General features: G+C 37.0%; 5 protein-coding genes across 7 annotated transcripts; 1 reads left to right on the forward strand and 4 right to left on the reverse strand.

The window, feature by feature from the left end:
• Positions 1-276: 276 nt before the first annotated feature.
• On the forward strand, positions 277-4,313 carry LOC116121213 (CDT1-like protein a, chloroplastic). Of its 3 annotated transcripts, none has more exons than XM_031407156.1 (9): positions 277-350; positions 856-1,071; positions 1,158-1,277; positions 1,370-1,595; positions 2,053-2,838; positions 3,361-3,559; positions 3,652-3,742; positions 3,856-3,925; positions 4,071-4,313. In XM_031407156.1, the coding sequence occupies exons 2-8, from the start codon at positions 857-859 to the stop codon at positions 3,902-3,904; spliced, it is 1,686 nt and encodes a 561-aa protein (XP_031263016.1). In that variant the 5' UTR covers positions 277-350; position 856; the 3' UTR covers positions 3,905-3,925; positions 4,071-4,313. The 3 variants fall into 3 exon arrangements, with proteins under 3 accessions (XP_031263016.1, XP_031263014.1, XP_031263015.1); XM_031407154.1 differs by having other exon boundaries at positions 282-350; positions 793-1,071; XM_031407155.1 differs by having other exon boundaries at positions 287-350; positions 806-1,071.
• Positions 4,314-4,366: 53 nt separating this feature from the next.
• Positions 4,367-6,710, reverse strand: LOC116121182 (TMV resistance protein N-like). Its single transcript, XM_031407132.1, has 2 exons — positions 6,025-6,710; positions 4,367-5,315 (listed from the first exon to the last, which is right to left on the reverse strand). The coding sequence occupies exons 1-2, from the start codon at positions 6,516-6,518 to the stop codon at positions 4,541-4,543; spliced, it is 1,269 nt and encodes a 422-aa protein (XP_031262992.1). The 5' UTR covers positions 6,519-6,710; the 3' UTR covers positions 4,367-4,540.
• Positions 6,711-6,718: 8 nt separating this feature from the next.
• On the reverse strand, positions 6,719-9,382 carry LOC116121198 (disease resistance protein RPP13-like). The gene has a single exon (XM_031407142.1). It carries the CDS (start codon positions 9,380-9,382, stop codon positions 6,749-6,751), a length of 2,634 nt encoding a protein of 877 aa, XP_031263002.1. The 3' UTR covers positions 6,719-6,748.
• Positions 9,383-10,471: 1,089 nt separating this feature from the next.
• LOC116121199 (disease resistance protein RPP13-like) lies at positions 10,472-11,859 on the reverse strand. The gene has a single exon (XM_031407143.1). It carries the CDS (start codon positions 11,816-11,818, stop codon positions 10,472-10,474), a length of 1,347 nt encoding a protein of 448 aa, XP_031263003.1. The 5' UTR covers positions 11,819-11,859.
• A 1,832-nt stretch (positions 11,860-13,691) lies between these two features.
• LOC116121188 (putative disease resistance RPP13-like protein 3) lies at positions 13,692-16,374 on the reverse strand. The gene is given in 1 exon segment (XM_031407137.1): positions 13,692-16,374. A coding segment is annotated over 1 exon segment (2,592 nt). The 5' UTR covers positions 16,361-16,374; the 3' UTR covers positions 13,692-13,768.
• Positions 16,375-19,279: the final 2,905 nt, after the last annotated feature.

The raw sequence follows: 19,279 nt of genomic DNA on the forward strand, positions 1-19,279 counted from the left end.
GTAATCTCTATTAAAAATCAAGATGACTTATACTTAAGATCTTTTAAATAATACACAAAGAATCTTTATTTAACCATTCCCATCACGGAGGGTGATTAATACAAAGGGTCTAAAATTTGAAATGATAAACATCAGGCTCAACGGTCAAAAATCAGGAGTGGAAGAAGCAAAAAAGGGGAGTGCGCGAATTTTCACATCAGCAAGGGCAATACCGTCTTTACGTATCTCACATTTATTTTATTATTAATTATTATTATTTGAAGGCACAGTTGTTTCCTTACTTTCCCTCCACACTCACTCAGTCACTGATTAGGGTTTCGTGAATCAAATCAATCCGACTACAATCTCAGGTTTCTTCTCTTTTAATAATTCTTTTTTCATTCATATCATTCAATTCTCTCACGAAACACTTTACTTTTTTCTAATCTGATTCACCAAAGTGAGACAAATTTAGGTCGTGAAATCTGTTTGAAACATTGATCGATGTTTGTGTGTCAACAGGTTATTAAATTAGAAATCTTGAAAAATTAATGTACAAATTGGAGAGTATTCTCACTTCTATTACTTTATACAGCTTATTGAAGGGGACATATTGACAAATTGTGAAAAATTATGTCGTAATGAATGACCCGTCTATGTATTGGATAACAACGCATGAACTGAAATACATTAATCTGTATTAGTTTCTTTCTTTTTCTTCTTGATTGATTTAAGGTTTTCTTCCTTTTTTTTTTTTTCTTTTTTTTTTTTTTTGGGAAGAAGGGTGATTTCGTGTTATTTTTTTTTATATATTTTAAATTTCCAGATTCAAGAGTTTCGCAGTTGTGTGGTTGTTTGTTGTGTGAATTACTGAAGCATGGATCAAAGGAAATTTGAGGAGAGTGATCAGAATGTGTTGGGTTTTAAGTGTGAAAAAATTATAAATGGAGAAGAGAAAGGTGCCCTTGTGCAAAAACAAGGAAATGCTGGAAGCCAGAATTTTGAAATGAAGATTGCAGCTCCGACACCAGAGAAAACAAGTGAGCCTTCACGTACTAAGGTCAAAGAGGACGGAATTAAACATCTAGAAAAGTGGGTTATCTCAATGATGCTTTCCTTCCATCTTGTAAAAATATTCTTGTTTGAACCTGATGATAGGCGTGTTTCTTTGTTTTCAGATATAATGCACTGGTAGAGATCTTCGATTCTATGACTTGTTCATTGAGGTTGCTTAGCCTGCGCAAAAAATCTCCAACTTTTCAAAATATTTCGACTCAGGTGGAAGTATTAACAAAAAGGTAGCTAGAACATTTCCAATTTTCCTTAATTAAACATAGATCTTAAATTTATGCATTCTATGACTAATTGTTGAACATGTTGTTCTTTTCAGAAAGATCTCATTGAAGCATCTTGCACAGATAAAGTACATACTTCCTGAAGCCATACAAGTCGATAATATCCTTGTGCATGACAAGAAAACCTTGTGCATGAAGCCAGATATGAAAATTTCGTTGCTATTTGATGTCATAGAAGGCCACTCTGAACACTCAGATTTTATAGCCCTGCATCAAGTTTTTGCTTCTAGGCTTTTGAATTATTTTAGTGCGCATCCTGAGGTACTTCTTCCCTATGACAGCGTTTTTGTTGTTGTCTTGTATCAAGAGCTGCACATATGAGAACTCCGGTTTGCAATTGATAGTGTGTAGTGAAAAATTGAGTAGCTAGATTAATGTTTTCTAGCCTATGTTTAAATTACTCGGCTCTGATCACAAATTGAAAGGCTAGACAATTTTGTGCATCATCTTGGGAGACTTTTTAGTTGGCCAGTATTAATTACTTTTTTGGTAAATGTTAATATACAAAACAAGACGTGGATGACTTGGCTACCTTGGGTTGTGGTGCCATCTAGGAGACTGCTGATTGTTATTCATAACTCACCGCATCTCTCCATATTTTATTTTTAGTTTGATGTTTGGACAGGCCTGGTTCTCTGCATCCATGTTTTTGATTAGATTAACCACAGCGTTTGCAAGAGTTGAACTCATTTTTTTTTTGTTTGTTTCTGGGTACTAGGCTGATGACATTCCAGAGACTATATTGCCAGAGCCATTTGGCCGAAGAAGTCTGGCTTCTTTGGAGAACAAGGTTGCTGAAGTTCCAGAGGAACTTGAGTCTATATGTGAACAAAGTCAGACAACTGCTCTTGAGCAGTTCCCTGTTGATTCTTTAGGATCTCTGCCTAGTTCTATTGAGACTGAGATGTTGTCAATGTCATGTCTTCTACATCCATCTTTCTGCAGACATTTCTCTAGGAAAAGTGTTGCTTCAGCGTTTCTGTCTTCCACCACATCAGATTATCTGAATAATCAATTTGTTAGAACTTGGCAATCAGAAGAGTGCCCTGTTGATCATCAGACTAATGAAAAAAGCAATCAACAGATGAAGTTGCCTTTTACATGTTCCAAATCCTCAATTGTTAATCCTCCTTTCCGGCTGATAAGTCCTCAGTGCTCAGTTACTTCTGATGCTTGTGACAGCCCACAGCAAAAGCTTGCCTTGCCTGCTGATAGTTTGCTCATAGAAACGCCTGCACAGGTGACTCCGAAGAGATCAATGCCCAGTTGTAATGACAAGCTTAAGGCTATGACCACCCAAAATTGCAAATCTCATTATAAGCCTGCAAAAAGGTCTTTAGACTTTTCATATTTAGAAGGGGAGGAAAGTGTACTGGACTCTGCTGGGGTGTCAACATACAACTACAATGATTCAGATTATGACATCCCTAAGGCTCTAGAAGTAGAAACAAAAGAATTTATTGAGGAAGGGGGTGTCGTTGGTTCTCCTGAAGTACTTGAAAAGGTGGGCTTGTTCTTCAGCTTGTACTGTTTTGCTTGTGGTGGCATGTTTCTAAAAATAAGTGACATTTCTATGCTTGAATTTGCTCTAGATTATTCTTTCAGTCAGATTTCTTTTATAATTATAATGAAACGGTAACAGTGTCATGCTATAGAGTTGAGGTTCTTTTAATAGAACCCCAAAATATAATGAATGGATGATATGGTGAGTGGCTGAGTTGTTTTGAAAAATCTCTATGTGGCATTACACTTTATTGGTTTATTTTTGGAAAACTTAGTAATGAGGTGCCAGTTCTCAGGGAAAAAGCTCTGCAGAATCCATGTATATATATATTAATAACTAAAGATGCTTATTTTATGTTGTTTTATCATATCATATTTTGATCCAAAATGTGAGGCATGCATATATTCCGTATTTGCGCTGCCAGTTTGTTTTACGTCCTAGTGGTTGTAATGAGTGACTCAAATTTCTTGTACTTTTTGTCATTTTAGTGATGTACTATTGATCCAGAGTTCACTCTTGCAGGTAAAGGGGAGCCTTGGCGAAGTTGGGGATTGCAAAATGAGTCAAACAGGTTTAGCAGTAGACCAGCAAATATCTGTTTGTCTGGCTGACCTGGTTGCTGTGATTCACCAGATCTTTCAGTCAGTCAACCGTGCTTCAATCACAAAACAGGAACTTGTACACAAGATAATTATGAATAATTTGGATATCATTGAGAGAAGTATGTATTAATTGAGTTGTCCTAGTAGTTCATGCTTTAAATCATACTCTTATGACTTGGTAGTTAATGAATTGGTTTTTTCTTCTTTGCAGGAGAGGTTGAAGATCAGATTGAGCATCTTGAAAAAATGGTTCCAGATTGGATTTGCAGGAAGCAGGCACCTGGTGGAGATATCATGTACAAGTGAGTTTACGATATTAGGTCATGTTTATGCATGAAAAATGAACTATAAGACATCATCATTGGTACTTCTTTTATGTCACCTATCTCATTATGTTCTACCCGGCTACGTGCAGCATCAAGAAAGTTTCAGATTTGGCATCAGTTCAGGCAAGGCTTTGTTAGCACATTACTAGATTGTCAAAGGTACTTTTTAGTATAAGTTTTATGACATTTGGGCATTACTTGGGCTGCTCAGCATCTTCTTTGCCATCGATGGCTGGAACATATATCCTTCATCTTCTACTAGTAACCGCTAGTAATAATCGTTTTGGTATGCATCTCTTTGCAGGGGCCATGTACAGATGGAAAGGAGGTATTTGGTCATCCCGTTCGACAAAAAATTATATATGTATGTATTATATTCTTAATGTATAATGCCTTGTTCACTTCATTTCTTCTTTTTCTTAATGGGACTGATGTTGGAGTATCCTTATCAACTACTCCTATAAAATGACCCATCTTTTGGTGTATCATTTTCTTACTAATTACAGTTTTGAGTTTAAATATTTACGATGCAGTGGTTGTATTTTATTTCGTCAAATTTATTGCAAAATGTTAGCAGTATTTTTTCTTTTAAAACTTGAAAAATTCTGTTACAACTATTGAATCAAATAAAATAGGTACCATAATTCAGAGGAAATCAATTGTCAACAAAATTTTAACCTCATTTCTCTTCTACAATTTGCTTGATGCCGTGACATTACATCTTCAAACTTGGTCATCCCAGTCACTGAAATTTTTTGGAGTATCTCGGATTATTTATTTGTTGCGAAATCTTTCCAGTTTATCTAATTCACTTTTCCATTGAGAAATGCTTCGACCATGAAGTTTAGAACCCAACAATTTGAGAGCTGATGGACTGCCTTTAGCATTGTTAACTGCTCTGTATGCAAGCTCTTCATAACCTTCTTCAGGACAAGGCTTCTTAAATGCATACCAGCTGAAAAGCTGGATTGCATAATTGAAATTCAATTCCTTTCCATTGTAAACGCTTTCCACTCCATGATCAACAAGCAAACTTTCATCTCTACTGGTTATAATAATTCTGCTTCCTTCACCGAACCAATCGCACTCTCTGGCTAACGCTTCTAATTGTTCTCTTTGATCAACATCATCAAGAACTAGAAGAACCCTTTTGCAGCCAAGCCAACGTTGTATCACATCGATTCCTCTGTCAGTATCAAACAGCTTAATCTGTTTATCTCCCAGAATCTCGAAAAGAAGTATTTCTTGAAGTTGAAGTAAGCCCTGAGGTTGCTTTGAGATTTCTCTAACACTTGTGAGAAAGCTACTACCTTCAAATTGATGAGCTAAATTGTTATAAATAGCTTTTGCAATTGTCGTCTTACCTATTCCGCAGATTCCGGATATACCGATCATCAAGACACCGTTGGATTTAGAAGTTAGCAGCAGATTAGTCTCCTGCAAATGGGAATCTATTCCAACAGGGTATGCAGCAACACTTAATAAGGAAGTTCCCTTCAGTTTAGTCAAGACTTCTGCAACAGTTTTCTGAATGAATTTAGCTTCATGCCTGGTAATTGTAAAATACATCAAGTGAGCGTTTGGTTCGGGTTATAAAAAATAACATCGGTAATCTATTTTTTAATTCGACAATTGTCAGGTTTGAGTGTCAAGTAATGAAAAATTCTAATAATCAACTAATACCAATAGTGATTACTGTAGATACTATATGATGTAATTAAATTACTATCTGAAAGGTTGTTATTTATCTATTATTGGGATAATCTACTGTTTATACTAATTTTACCTTTAATTAATAAACATTTTGGACACAAATGTCCTCATATGTCAAGTTAATAACAATTAACCCAAATATGCGAAATGACTTCTATAATCTCATATATTAATTTTTTAACAGAAATATCCTCACTTTTTACATGAATAATACCCAAAATATCCCTAACCACCTAAGACAACTGTCAGCCGCTAGCCGCCGATCGCCATCGATAATCGTCGGAATAGCACATGATTGATTAGACCTTTATGGATAATCTAACGAATATTATAAAAATCCCTTCAATAATATTTTATTTCAATAAAACATATTAATTATTTATGATCAAAACGTTGATGATGATGGGTAATCTATCGTATCTTTTCAATAATAAAAAGTTCCACAAACCAAAGGCTACGCAAGTGAACAGAATATGTGAAATTATATACTGAGTTTGACATTAAACATTAGAAAACAGAAGCAGTTGAGAAAGTTAAAGACTTACTCATTACCCAAATGCCACCCAGACAAATTAGCCACGTGTTTAAGAGCTGCTTTCCATCTCTGAACCTTCTCTGCATTTTCCCCACAAGATTCTTCATGTTGTGCTAGAGCTTTCTCAAAACTCCCAGTTTGTTTCCTCACTTCTGATGGCTCCACATCGTAGAAAATAGGGCAAACCATCTGCCCATTGCACTCGAGGATCTTCACCAATTCATCCAAACAAACTCTGGAGTACGCATAGTTCTTCGACAATACAACCATTGAAATTCTTGATTTCCCTATAGCTTCCAAAACTGAAGCTGAAATCTCTTCATCATCAACATCTGTGAAGGATGTTTTCAAACCTTTCTCACTCAAAGCATGGTGCAAATGGCTTGTAAAGATGTTGCCTGTATCTTTGCCTCTGAAGCTGATGAACACATCATGAACCCATTGAGCTTTGTCAGAAAATGATGGAAAAGAGACACAGGCTTGTTGGGTTGCTATGGAAGCCATTTTTTAGATCTGTTAGACACAAGAACCTTTTTGCGTTATATAAGTCAACTTTATTGAATATTTTGAGGCGAACAGTCAACTTTAACTGGCTTCAAGGAAATGAACGTTTGGCGGAGTAAAGTTCACTTACCCACCCAGCAATCTAACCGGCGGAGTTTATTAAAGATCAAACAAAAGTTAATGCTCAAATAAAAAATGGAAGAAAGACACAACACAAACTGAAATCGAAGTTAAATAAAATTAACTCTGTCAAAGTCCGCTTGGCTTGGAAGACGGATGGATCTCAGTCTTTCGACAAGTAATTTGGAGTTCTTTCCAACACTCAAGGCTCTTAGCACAGGCAAAGCTCCGGCCTCCACTTGCCACTCCTCTAATGCTCCCACGAGAAGAATCATAGTTTCAAGCCGAGGAAAACCGTTTTCTCTGCAAATCATCTTCTTTACAAAACAAGAACTGAAACCCAGTTGGAGAATCATGAGGTTTTGTAACTTCTCTAATGTAGGCATCGGGTCATTTTTGAGATATGAACTCCGTAACGATAAACATTCGAGATTTGGCAAAAGTTCATGCAAGTTTCTTGGTAAGTCGCTCTCCATCCTCCCATTTAAGCTCAACTCTTGGAGATGTTGACACTGAGAGAGTGGTTGCAGAGAACCAAAAAAACAAATTTTAGATGGTGTCACCGGTCGTGCAAGTATTACCGATAGGCTTCGAAGACTTTTCAGTTTGGCTATGGAATCAAAAGTAAACACCCTCTGTTCTGCATAGAAGTTAGATATGCTCAGCTCTCGAAGATTAACCAACTTTTCTGGATTGATCCGAGTCCACAAGTCACCTTCTACAGACTTCAGAGTTTGAAGTTTTGTCAAGTTGTCTACCTGCAAATGTCCTGAAAAGGTTCCAGTTAGATGTCTCAACTCTTTGAGCTTACAAATTTCAGTTGGTAGTTGAGTATGCCGATTTTCCGGAGTAGTACTCATGCGTAAGTCCAGAGTTTGTAGTCTGATCAAGTTGACAATTGATGGTGGAAGATGATGGATAGCTGTGTTTCTTAATCCCAAATACTTCAAGTGTATCAACTTTTCTATCTCTTTTGGTAAGCTGCTTGAATTCGATCCTCCAATTCTCCAATTCTCGAGATCAAGCACTCTCAGTAACGTGTACTTTGTACATATTGTTGTTAACTCCTTCGTTATTGCAGATAGCTCTCCATGGACAATGAAAAACAAGAGAGAACGTAAGATTGAATTAGATTGCTGAAGCCACAAGCATCTTTCCCAGTTCCCAGAATAAACAGCTTGTCGTCGACTTGATGAAATTGCAGAGGAGCTCACTGAATTTTCAGATCTGTCATAGATGTGAATAAAGTTGAGTTCTTTTGCCTTTTCAATGGCCAGATCGCGCAAAAGATCATGAACTCGACATGTTACAATCTTCCCCGTACTTATTTCAGCTATTTGAATCAAACTTCTATTAATCAACTTGAGCAAGTTATTCATAGCCACCTCTTCCATTATATCTTCATTTTGTGGTATGAAACCTTCAGCCACCCACAATCGAATGAGTCTCTTTATCCTTATTTCAGAGTCTTCCGGAAAATTTCCCAAGTAGAGAAAGCACAACTTCAATTGATAAGGTAAATCATGGAAGCTTAAAGCCAGTAGATGAGAGATTTCAATAGAACCATTCTTCAAATCTCGCCAAATGTGATTACGCACTTGAAGCCACTCCTGTGGCTTCTTTGTAGACAGTAATCCACCCAATACAACAATAGCAAGTGGTAGACCGCCACATTTTAGCACCATTTCCCTTCCCAGCTTCTCCAATCCTTCGTCGTTTATGTGATGAAAAGCCTTCTCACAAAATAGCTGCCAACTCTCACTTGGCGTCAAAAATCGAAGAGGATGAACAAAAGTTATCTCATCCAAGTTTTCAGCAACATCTCTGATGCGAGTTGTGATAATTACTCTACTGCCTTTCTTGTTGTCCGGAAAGGCTCTTCTCAGACTCATCCAAGCTTCCTTTTGCCATATATCATCAATCACCAACAAGTATGAGCATCCCTGTAGAGACTTATGAAGATATCTCTCCATATCTTCTTCACTCATCTTCTCCAGCTCTGGTGTGCCCTCCATGTTGAATGACTTTATAATTCTTAGAAGAAGATCTCGAGTTTTGTAATCTTGAGACACATAAACCCAAGCACGATGATAGAACCTATTCCTGACTTTGATATTGTGATAAAGTTTTCTAGCAAGAGTTGTTTTACCCAATCCACCTGTGCCAAAGATAGAGATTAAATACCGTTGCGGACGATTCTCGAGCAGTTTAGCCAATAACTTGCGAATATCATCTTCAAATCCAACAACATTAATCTCATTGCGTTCGAAGGAAGTGGTTCTTCTCAGTTGTTTCAGTCTGCAAAGAGCATGGCTCCCTCCTTCACTCACTTTATCAATCCTTCTGAGACCAAATAACTCGCATCTTCGAGAGATGTCACTGAGTCTATGTTTAATTGCTTCAATCTCCCTGCGCATGCTGTAACGATCGAACATGGAAGAACACGTCGTTAAGAGTCCATTTTGCCTTCTATTGGAAGCCATATATCTATCTAACACATCCTCAGAAACATAAGCAATGTCTCTGATATCAGAAACCCACTGCCTTATCAAAGGGTTTTCAACTTGTTTATCTTCTGCATCCTTTATGAAACAAACCATCCATTGCAAATCTCTCTTCAGCGACTCCACTTCACGCACTCCGCTGCCTAAGCAAACTTCATGTCCGCTGCCTAGGGAAACTGCTTGTTCGATGAGATAATCGCTAAGCCTCTCGATCACAAATGATACTACGGCATCAACCATTCTGATGAAGAATAGTTCCTATTTGTTTTCACGTATGAACACGAAACAAAAACAAATTTCCACATTCAGAATTCACGACTATAAGAAAATGGGTTACAGAATTTGTGATTTATATATTCTCTTGTTGAATGAAAAACTTCCACATTTCATTAAATTTAGAATTTTCAACTTTTCGTTTTCTTCAAGATAGTCGAGTCATGTTTGACTACTAAACCGTGTGTTAAGTGTTTGAAAAGGACCGTACATGTAAAGAAGTGGCTCTCGTCAATTGAAACTTAGAAAAGTTTTATTGAATCTAATGTAGAAATTTAAACTTTCTTATGCTTTCTTTACCCGGAGTGGTCAAGTCGTCCTTGGCTTAGTTCCCGGGTCATGAACTCATGACTTAAATAATAAAAAATTACTTACAATTCAATCCCACAAACCCTGCGTGATCATTCATAATTTTTTGCTGATGAATTCAAATTTGGGAAAATTCATGCAAAATATTGGGAACTATCACCGAGAGGTTATAAAATTGGGTTATAAATATAGTATTATCCCAACTTAAATCAATTGTTCATTTAAAAAGTGGTTAAAACGACATGTCCAAATACTCTTAAGCATTATGGTTTATGGTTATGGATGTTGTATTGGTGTGTACCGTAGACAACAAGTCGTATGAGGTGTTTAGATGACTTATCATTTATTAGAAGTAGATGATTTTAGGGGTAAGCAAATTGTTTTGGTAGAATCGGAACCATGAGTATTCAGGGTCTTAGTTTTGATTTCACACTACACAAGTTTGGGTCGAGTTTCACCACTTCAAGAATCATATCTAGACCTGAAATTGAAACCAAGGTCCAGATACTTAGGGTGGAACCAACCACCTTCGGGTACCCAAAGTGTATTTATAATTTCTGTAAATAGTTGAGGGTGTAGTTATACTTTTTACGGGGTATATTTGTCATTTTCGCGAATATGACGGGTGTGTATATTTGTGTAAACAGTGTCAGGTACCAGGATCCAGAAGGAATTGACCGGATTCGGTTCCTAAATTCGATTCCGGTTCCAAGAGATTGGACCGGGTACTTGGACCAGCTCACCCGGTCACCCCTTGATGATATATATCGTACGAGACTTGCGGTTGCGGNTGAGTCTCTTTATCCTTATTTCAGAGTCTTCCGGAAAATTTCCCAAGTAGAGAAAGCACAACTTCAATTGATAAGGTAAATCATGGAAGCTTAAAGCCAGTAGATGAGAGATTTCAATAGAACCATTCTTCAAATCTCGCCAAATGTGATTACGCACTTGAAGCCACTCCTGTGGCTTCTTTGTAGACAGTAATCCACCCAATACAACAATAGCAAGTGGTAGACCGCCACATTTTAGCACCATTTCCCTTCCCAGCTTCTCCAATCCTTCGTCGTTTATGTGATGAAAAGCCTTCTCACAAAATAGCTGCCAACTCTCACTTGGCGTGAGAAATCGAAGAGGATGAACAAAAGTTATCTCATCCAAGTTTTCAGCAACATCTCTGATGCGAGTTGTGATAATTACTCTACTGCCTTTCTTGTTGTCCGGAAAGGCTCTTCTCAGACTCATCCAAGCTTCCTTTTGCCATATATCATCAATCACCAACAAGTATGAGCATCCCTGTAGAGACTTATGAAGATATCTCTCCATATCTTCTTCACTCATCTTCTCCAGCTCTGGTGTGCCCTCCATGTTGAATGACTTTATAATTCTTAGAAGAAGATCTCGAGTTTTGTAATCTTGAGACACATAAACCCAAGCCCGATGATAGAACCTATTCCTGACTTTGATATTGTGATAAAGTTTTCTAGCAAGAGTTGTTTTACCCAATCCACCTGTGCCAAAGATAGAGATTAAATACCGTTGCGGACGATTCTCGAGCAGTTTAGCCAATAACTTGCGAATATCATCTTCAAATCCAACAACATTAATCTCATTGCGTTCGAAGGAGGTGGTTCTTCTCAGTTGTTTCAGTCTGCAAAGAGCATGGCTCCCTCCTTCACTCACTTTATCAATCCTTCTGAGACCAAATAACTCGCATCTTCGAGAGATGTCACTGAGTCTATGTTTAATTGCTTCAATCTCCCTGCGCATGCTGTAACGATCGAACATGGAAGAACACGTCGTTAAGAGTCCATTTTGCCTTCTATTGGAAGCCATATATCTATCTAACACATCCTCAGAAACATAAGCAATGTCTCTGATATCAGAAACCCACTGCCTTATCAAAGGGTTTTCAACTTGTTTATCTTCTGCATCCTTTATGAAACAAACCATCCATTGCAAATCTCTCTTCAGCGACTCCACTTCACGCACTCCGCTGCCTAAGCAAACTTCATGTCCGCCGCCTAGGGAAACTGCTTGTTCGATGAGATAATCGCTAAGCCTCTCGATCACAAATGATACTACGGCATCAACCATTCTGATGAAGAATAGTTCCTATTTGTTTTCACGTATGAACACTAAACAAAAACAAATTTCTACATTCAGAATTCACGAGTATAAGAAAATGGGTTACAGAATTTGTGATTTATATATTCTCTTGTTGAATGAAAAACTTCCACATTTCATTAAATTTAGAATTTTCAACTTTTCGTTTTCTTCAAAATAGTCGAGTCATGTTTGACTACTAAACCGTGTGTTAAGTGTTTGAAAAGGACCGTACATGTAAAGAAGTGGCTCTCGTCAATTGAAACTTAGAAAAGTTTTATTGAATCTAATGTAGAAATTTAAACTTTCTTATGCTTTCTTTACCCGGAGTGGTCAAGTCGTCCTTGGCTTAGTTCCCGGGTCATGAACTCATGACTTAAATAATAAAAAATTACTTACAATTCAATCCCACAAACCCTGCGTGATCATTCATAATTTTTTGCTGATGAATTCAAATTTGGGAAAATTCATGCAAAATATTGGGAACTATCACCGAGAGGTTATAAAATTGGGTTATAAATATAGTATTATCCCAACTTAAATCAATTGTTCATTTAAAAAGTGGTTAAAACGACATGTCCAAATACTCTTAAGCATTATGGTTTATGGTTATGGATGTTGTATTGGTGTGTACCGTAGACAACAAGTCGTATGAGGTGTTTAGATGACTTATCATTTATTAGAAGTAGATGATTTTAGGGGTAAGCAAATTGTTTTGGTAGAATCGGAACCATGAGTATTCAGGGTCTTAGTTTTGATTTCACACTACACAAGTTTGGGTCGAGTTTCACCACTTCAAGAATCGGATCTAGACCTGAAATTGAAACCAAGGTCCAGATACATAGGGTGGAACCAACCACCTTCGGGTACCCAAAGTGTATTTATAATTTCTGTAAATAGTTGAGGGTGTAGTTATACTTTTTACGGGGTATATTTGTCATTTTCGCGAATATGACGGGTGTGTATATTTGTGTAAACAGTGTCAGGTACCAGGATCCAGAAGGAATTGACCGGATTCGGTTCCTAAATTCGATTCCGGTTCCAAGAGATTGGGCCGGGTACTTGGACCAGCTGACCTCTTTATGATATATATCGTACGAGACTTGCGGTTGCGGATGATTTGGCGCACTCTACATATTTTCATTTGTCGTACGTAATGTTTCATTACCTAATTAATAATTAACTGACATTGACGTTAAACGATAAGCGACCATTCACACTTCGTGGAAAAGTAACGACGTATTGTGCTATCAGTGCAGTGATCGTCGCATTTCCTGCAAGTTAACGATCGGATTCCGACAGCCAATCCCGGTGGCTATCCGAGTAGGCCAAGGCCATTGAGTTGGTTTCCTGCAAGTTAACGATCGGATTTCGACATTCAATCGCGGTGGCTATCCGAGGAGGCCGAGGCGCCGGAGTTGGTGTGGGCTTACATAGCTTCTTCTCCCACCGGATCTTTGCCTCCGCCATGTTCTCTCTTCTCTTCCTGGCCACTGTCTCCGTCATTCTCACTATTCACGCCTCCACTTCTCATTACGACTTAGTGAGTTCTTCCTGTTCACTCACTCTTTCACTGCTATTTGTATTTTCTTTTTCTAATTTTAATAATTAATTATGTGAAAAAAAATAGGTGCCATCCATCTGCAAAGTCGAAGCAGACATTCTTTCAATTGAGCTTCACAAATGCAACGGAACGTGAAAGAAAAAACGCAGAGCTCGATGGAGAGCTACATAAATGGGTAAAATTTTCGACATTTAATTGTAGTTAGTGCCTTGAAATTGACTAGACTATTACTGAGTATATAGGAAGGTCTAGTTTGAGTCTGACATGGATTGATAAATACTGAATACAGGTAGTTAGCTAGGAATGCAAATGAATTGTTTATAAAGAAAACTCCGCTTCTCAAATTACAAATTAAATGAAAGCACAACAAACGGAAGTCAAAGTTCGAAGTAGTTAGTTCTGTTGAGTTCGACTTCATCTGATAATTTTATAATGTAGATGGAGCTCAATCTTTCTGGAATCGTGAATTTTGAGTGTCTTCTGATTCTCAAACACCTAAGCATAGGCAGAGCTCCTTCCTCTACTTGCCATTCATGTAATGTTTTCAATCGAATAACTAGAATTTCAAGCCGAGGAAAACCCTTTGCCGGGCATATCATCTTCTTTCCATAGTATGAAGTGAAGCCCAGTTGCAGATGCGTGAGGCTTGGCAACTTCTCTAACATAGGCATTGGGTCATCACTGAGTTTTGAATTCTCTAGTGATAGGCATTCAAGATTTGGTACTAGTTCATGGAGGTTTCCTGGTAGGGTCTCTATCTTCCCATCCAAGTGCAAGTCTAGGAGATGTTGGCAATGAGAAAGTGGCTGCAGTGAACCAAAAAAATAACTTCCCATGGACATTGATAATTCAATTGATAAAATCCATAGGCTTTTCAAGTTGGCAATGGAATCAAAAGTGAACTCGTCTTGTTCTGCATCATAGTACAAAGATATGCACAGCTCTCGAAGATTAACCAACTTTTCTGGATTAAATCGAGACCAAACGTTACCTTCTACATACTTCAAAGTCTGAAGCTTTGTCAAATTGTCTATTGGCAAATTCCAATTAAAACATCGAATAAGATGTCTTAACTCTGTCAACTTACAAATTGCAGTTGGCAGTTGAAGAAGAGCACGTCGACGAACATGTGTTGGTAAGTCCAGAGTTTGTAGGCTCAACAAGTTGCCAATGGAAGGTGGAAGATGAAGAACAGATGTATTTCTTAATCCCAAATACTTCAAGTGAATCAACATTCCTATAGCTCCAGGTAAGCTCTCTGATTCTCCAATGAAGCAATTTTCAAGATCGAGCACTCTTACTACTCTGAATCTTGTGCAAACGTATAATAATAAGTCTTCCACAAGAGTTGGCAGATTACTAGAGAGAGAGTATTGATCGAAGAACAAAAGGGAACGAGAGACTGGGTTACAATGTTGAAGCCACAAGCACGTCTCTCCCCCAAGATAAACAGCTTGTCGTCGAATTAATTTTGAAGATTGTGTTGAACTTTTGGTTTCCTCATTAATGCACATGAAGTTGAGCTCTTTTGCCTTTCGAATTGCTAGATCACGTAAGAGATCATGGACTCGGCATGTTAATATCTTCCCCCTACTTGTTTTGCTTATTTGAATTAGGCTTCTATTAATCAGCTTATTCAAGTTATCCTCAGCCAATTCTTCCATTGTTTGTTCTTCGTTCTGCGATATGAGACCTTCAGCTACCCATAGGTGAATTAATTTCTCAGTTTGGATTTCACGATCTTCTGGAAAAAGGCCCAGATAAAGAAAGCACACCTTCAATTCAGAAGGTAATTCATTGAAACTCAAAGCCAGTAAATATGTGATTTCACTAGAATTATTGCTTAAATCTTTCCAAATGTGGTCACGCATTGAAGACCACTTGTGCGGCTTCTTTGTAGATAATAACCCAGCCAATACAACAATGGCAAGTGGTAGGCCGCTACACTTTTGCACCATTTCCCTTCCCAGCTTCTCCAATCCTTCATCTATATTGAAATTTTTAAAAGCTTTCTCACAAAATAACTGCCAACTCTCATCTGGCCTTAGAAATCGAAGTGCATAAGGAAAAGTATCCTCATCTACACGTTCAGCAAGGTCTTTCATCCGAGTGGTAATAATTACTCTACTGCCATTATTTTCGTCCGGAAAGGCCCTTTTGAGACTCTCCCAAGCTTCTTTATGCCATATATCATCAATCACCACCAAATATGTGTGTCCTTGCAACGATTGTTGAAGATATCTCTCCAGTCCTGTTTTACTCATCTTCTCCAGCTCTGTCATATCTCAATCCTTATTGAAAGAATATAAAATTCTTTGAAGAAGATCTTTATTATCATAATCTTGAGAAACAGAAACCCAGGCACGACGATTGAATTTATGCTTGATGACTTCATGATGATAAAGTTTTCCAGCAAGAGTTGTTTTACCTAAGCCACCAGTGCCAAAAATTGAAATTACGAAACGTTGTGGCTTATTTTGATCAAGTAGTCGAGCCAACAATGTGTCAATATCATCCTTGTAGCCAACACTTTTAATGTTTTCAAGCTGCAAGGAATTGACTCTTCTTAGTTCTTTCAATCTGCCAAGGACTGAGCTCTCTCCTTCCCTGTTGATGTCGTTAATATTTTGGAGGTTATATAATTGACGTCTACGGGAGACATCATTGAGTCTCTCTTTTAGTGCTTCAATCTCTTTGCCTATTCCATAGAGATCGATCTGTTCTTTGCCTTTGCTGCAAATGCAAGAACACTTCTTCAGGAATGTAAAGAGCCGTCTCTGCCTTCTTTCTGAAGTCTCGCCTTGGTCAACTTTGAGCATATTTGAATTCCCTTCATCATGAATCTGGATCATAAATTTATCCAAGACATCCTCACAATCGTAAGCGATGTCTATGATGTCGATTACCCACTGGCGTATCGTATAGTCATTAATTTGTTTTTTCTCTGCATCATTTATGAAACAATGCATCCATTCTAACTCTTTCTTCAGTGATGCCACTTCATTTTTCACTCCTTGCAAGAAGACCAGTTCTTGAATGAGATAGTCCCCAAGCCTCTGAATCACAAATGAGACTAGTGCATTGATCATACTTCACAAATTTGAGTTTTCTTGCTTTGAGTTGTGGTAGTTTAAGTGACAGATGAGATCCCTTTTATTGTTGTTAGTTTTTAATGCTGAATTGTATGTTAATTGTTTATTTCTTATAATGTATAGATAATATGGAAGTTGCCTGTTAGTGGATAGCAATAATAATATGCTAGACTGTATGTTATTTGCTGCTTCAAATTTAATTTATGCTAAATCTTCCAGATTAACGTGGGTGACGTTAATGTTCGTTTGACTTCGATTATTGTAATTTTTTTTTTTTAACACCTAATCCTTTAATCAGTGCCCTATTTTCAAATTCTAGGTTGTTGTTTTGTAATTATCTAAGCTGTCATGTATTTGTTGATCATCTATATTATATTTCTTAAGAGATGCGAGAAATTAATTAGTCCAGCTGATTAGACTTCTGAACTACAGCTTTTGTTATATGCAAATGTCAATGTTTTAAAATATAAGGTTCTGTTAGTCTCAATCCATTACCTGTCAGCCGGCCAAGGGACCGAGTCCTGGGTTGACTGGTCCGACCGGTGATTCAGTAAGTTTGAAATTTAGCAAACATACAGCTGATAAATACCATCAGTCCCTGAAAGTTGAAATCCAACAAACATACCCTATGATACTGACACATTATTAGGATTTTACTTTTCTAGGCCAAATTTGGCGGCCAAAATTTAATCCGACACCAGCACCTGAATCATTGGTCTCCACTCTATAAAACTCATCTAACTCCAACACTTGGTAACCCCTTATTCGCTGGTTGTGACTTGCGTATACCACCGCAATTGAATTGATTTTTCCCCCTAGATTTCGGCCGATATTGACACCAGGGGCTGGGCTGGGTTTCAGAATAGTGTTACCAGTTATTAAAGTTTTAGAACATTTAGTTTAGAAGTTTACAGTAAAATAAAGTAAACTTAATAATGATACGAGGAGTAAGATTGAATTAAGATTATATTCAAAACAAAAGAGACTACTTACCAAATGCCTTCTTCTAAAGTTTGAATTTAAGTAGTTAAGATCCAATATGAATTCGTTTTCATTTATAAATATATTGTTAGATTTTGATAAAGTTGATGAAAATATGGAACCGTTATATTTATCACTGTCACTCCTAGAAATGCATAGCAAAAAGTTACTATTAATAAATTTTTAGTCATTAATCCGTCTGTATAACCTTATAATACTGAATATATTAGTTGGGATTGCAAATGAAATGATCATAAGGAAACTCCACTTATAAATTACAGATTGAAGGAAAGCACAACACAAAGAAAGTAAAAAAAAAATTAGAAGTTTTGTTCTTTGGAGTCGCACTTCATTTGAGAATTTTATGGCGATGGAGTTCAACCTTTCTGGAATTGTGAATTTGGAGTCCTTTTGGATTCGTAAACGCTTAAGCACAGGCATAGTTCCTTCCTCTACTTGCCACTCTTGTAGTTTTTTCGTAAAAAGAACTAGAGTTTCAAGCCGAGGAAAACCCTTCGCTGAGCAGATCATCTGCTTTCCATGATACGAAGTGATGCCTGCCCAGTTGCAGATGCTTGAGGTTTAGCAACTTCTCTAGTGTAGGCATTGGGTCGTCTCTGAGATCTGAATAGTCTAATGATATGTATTCAAGATTTGGCACCAGTTTATGCAGGTTTCCAGGTAGGTTCTGTAGCTTCCCAACTAAGTTCAAGTCTAGAAGATGTTGGCAACGAGAAAGGAGTTGCAGTGAACCAAAAAAACAATCTTCTCCAAACGTTGATAATGTAAACCATTTCAGTTTAGCAATGGAATTGAAAGTGAACTCGTCTTGTTCTGCATCATAGTACAAAGACATGCACAGCTCTCGAAGATTAACCAACTTTTCTGGATTAATTTGGTTCCAAACAGCAGCTTCTACTTCTACATGCTTCAAAGTCTCAAGTTTTGTCAAATTCCGACCAAACTATCTGGAATTCTGACCAAACTATCTGGATCTACTTCGCTTGCTAATAATATAATTTCTGTTGATGAATATAATTTCTCTACTTCGATTGCTAATAATGGGATCTCAGCCATTAGCCAATATTTATTTGTGTTTTGCTTTGTCCAATAATTAATCAATTTGAGTAGCTATTAGAAACTTTGATTTTTCTTTTATATAATTAATATGTAAGTTAAAAAATTGACTGTTCTGAAGGTGATCACATGACCTTGATGTGCCTCGAATACGTATTAATATCAAATTTTAATAACAAATTATGTTTATTTATACCCGTGAGAAACGTCAAACCTTGAGTTCCTTTCTATCAAATTTGCAATTTATTTTGAAATTGAAATCACAATATAATAATGAACAATCATCATTTAATCAATTTCAGAATCACAAAATCGCATATGTTATAAAAGACTGAATTAACAATTAGGGATTATAAACAAACCTATTTATGCCTGCCAGTTCTTCAACTGATAAGAGTGACAGACAGTGATAGGTCTTCCTTTTAAAAAACGCACATTGAATGACGAACTTACAATGGGTTAAACTATTCTGATGCGTTTAGAAATGAGACTTAACCAATTTTAATATTGGTTAATTAGGTCCTCCCATTAAAGACCCAATAAACCCTCAAGCTATTAAAAATCCAATAAACCTTGAAATCTATTAAAGGTTAAAACCCACACTAAACACTAGTAGTTAACCTAGATTATTATAATTAAGTGTATTGAAGAATCTTGAAACAATCACATAAAACCCATTATGATATCTTATTTGGGCGGTACATTTATCTGGTTTTAATTAAAACAAAATTATAATTA

The sequence above is a fragment of the Pistacia vera genome, unplaced genomic scaffold (genome assembly GCF_008641045.1).
Source record: "Pistacia vera cultivar Batoury unplaced genomic scaffold, PisVer_v2 Contig970, whole genome shotgun sequence".
Taxonomy (NCBI): Eukaryota; Viridiplantae; Streptophyta; class Magnoliopsida; order Sapindales; family Anacardiaceae; genus Pistacia; species Pistacia vera.

Coding starts and splice junctions, on each gene's coding strand:
- LOC116121213 (XM_031407156.1), top strand. CDS start 857: ATGGATCAAAGGAAATTTGAGGAGAGTGATCAGAATGTGTTGGGTTTT. Junction 1,072..1,157: donor GGAATTAAACATCTAGAAAA/GTGGGTTATCTC, acceptor CTTTGTTTTCAG/ATATAATGCACTGGTAGAGA. Junction 1,278..1,369: donor GTGGAAGTATTAACAAAAAG/GTAGCTAGAACA, acceptor TGTTCTTTTCAG/AAAGATCTCATTGAAGCATC.
- LOC116121182 (XM_031407132.1), bottom strand. CDS start 6,518: ATGGCTTCCATAGCAACCCAACAAGCCTGTGTCTCTTTTCCATCATTT. Junction 5,316..6,024: donor GGGTGGCATTTGGGTAATGA/GTAAGTCTTTAA, acceptor TACAATTACCAG/GCATGAAGCTAAATTCATTC.
- LOC116121198 (XM_031407142.1), bottom strand. CDS start 9,382: ATGGTTGATGCCGTAGTATCATTTGTGATCGAGAGGCTTAGCGATTAT.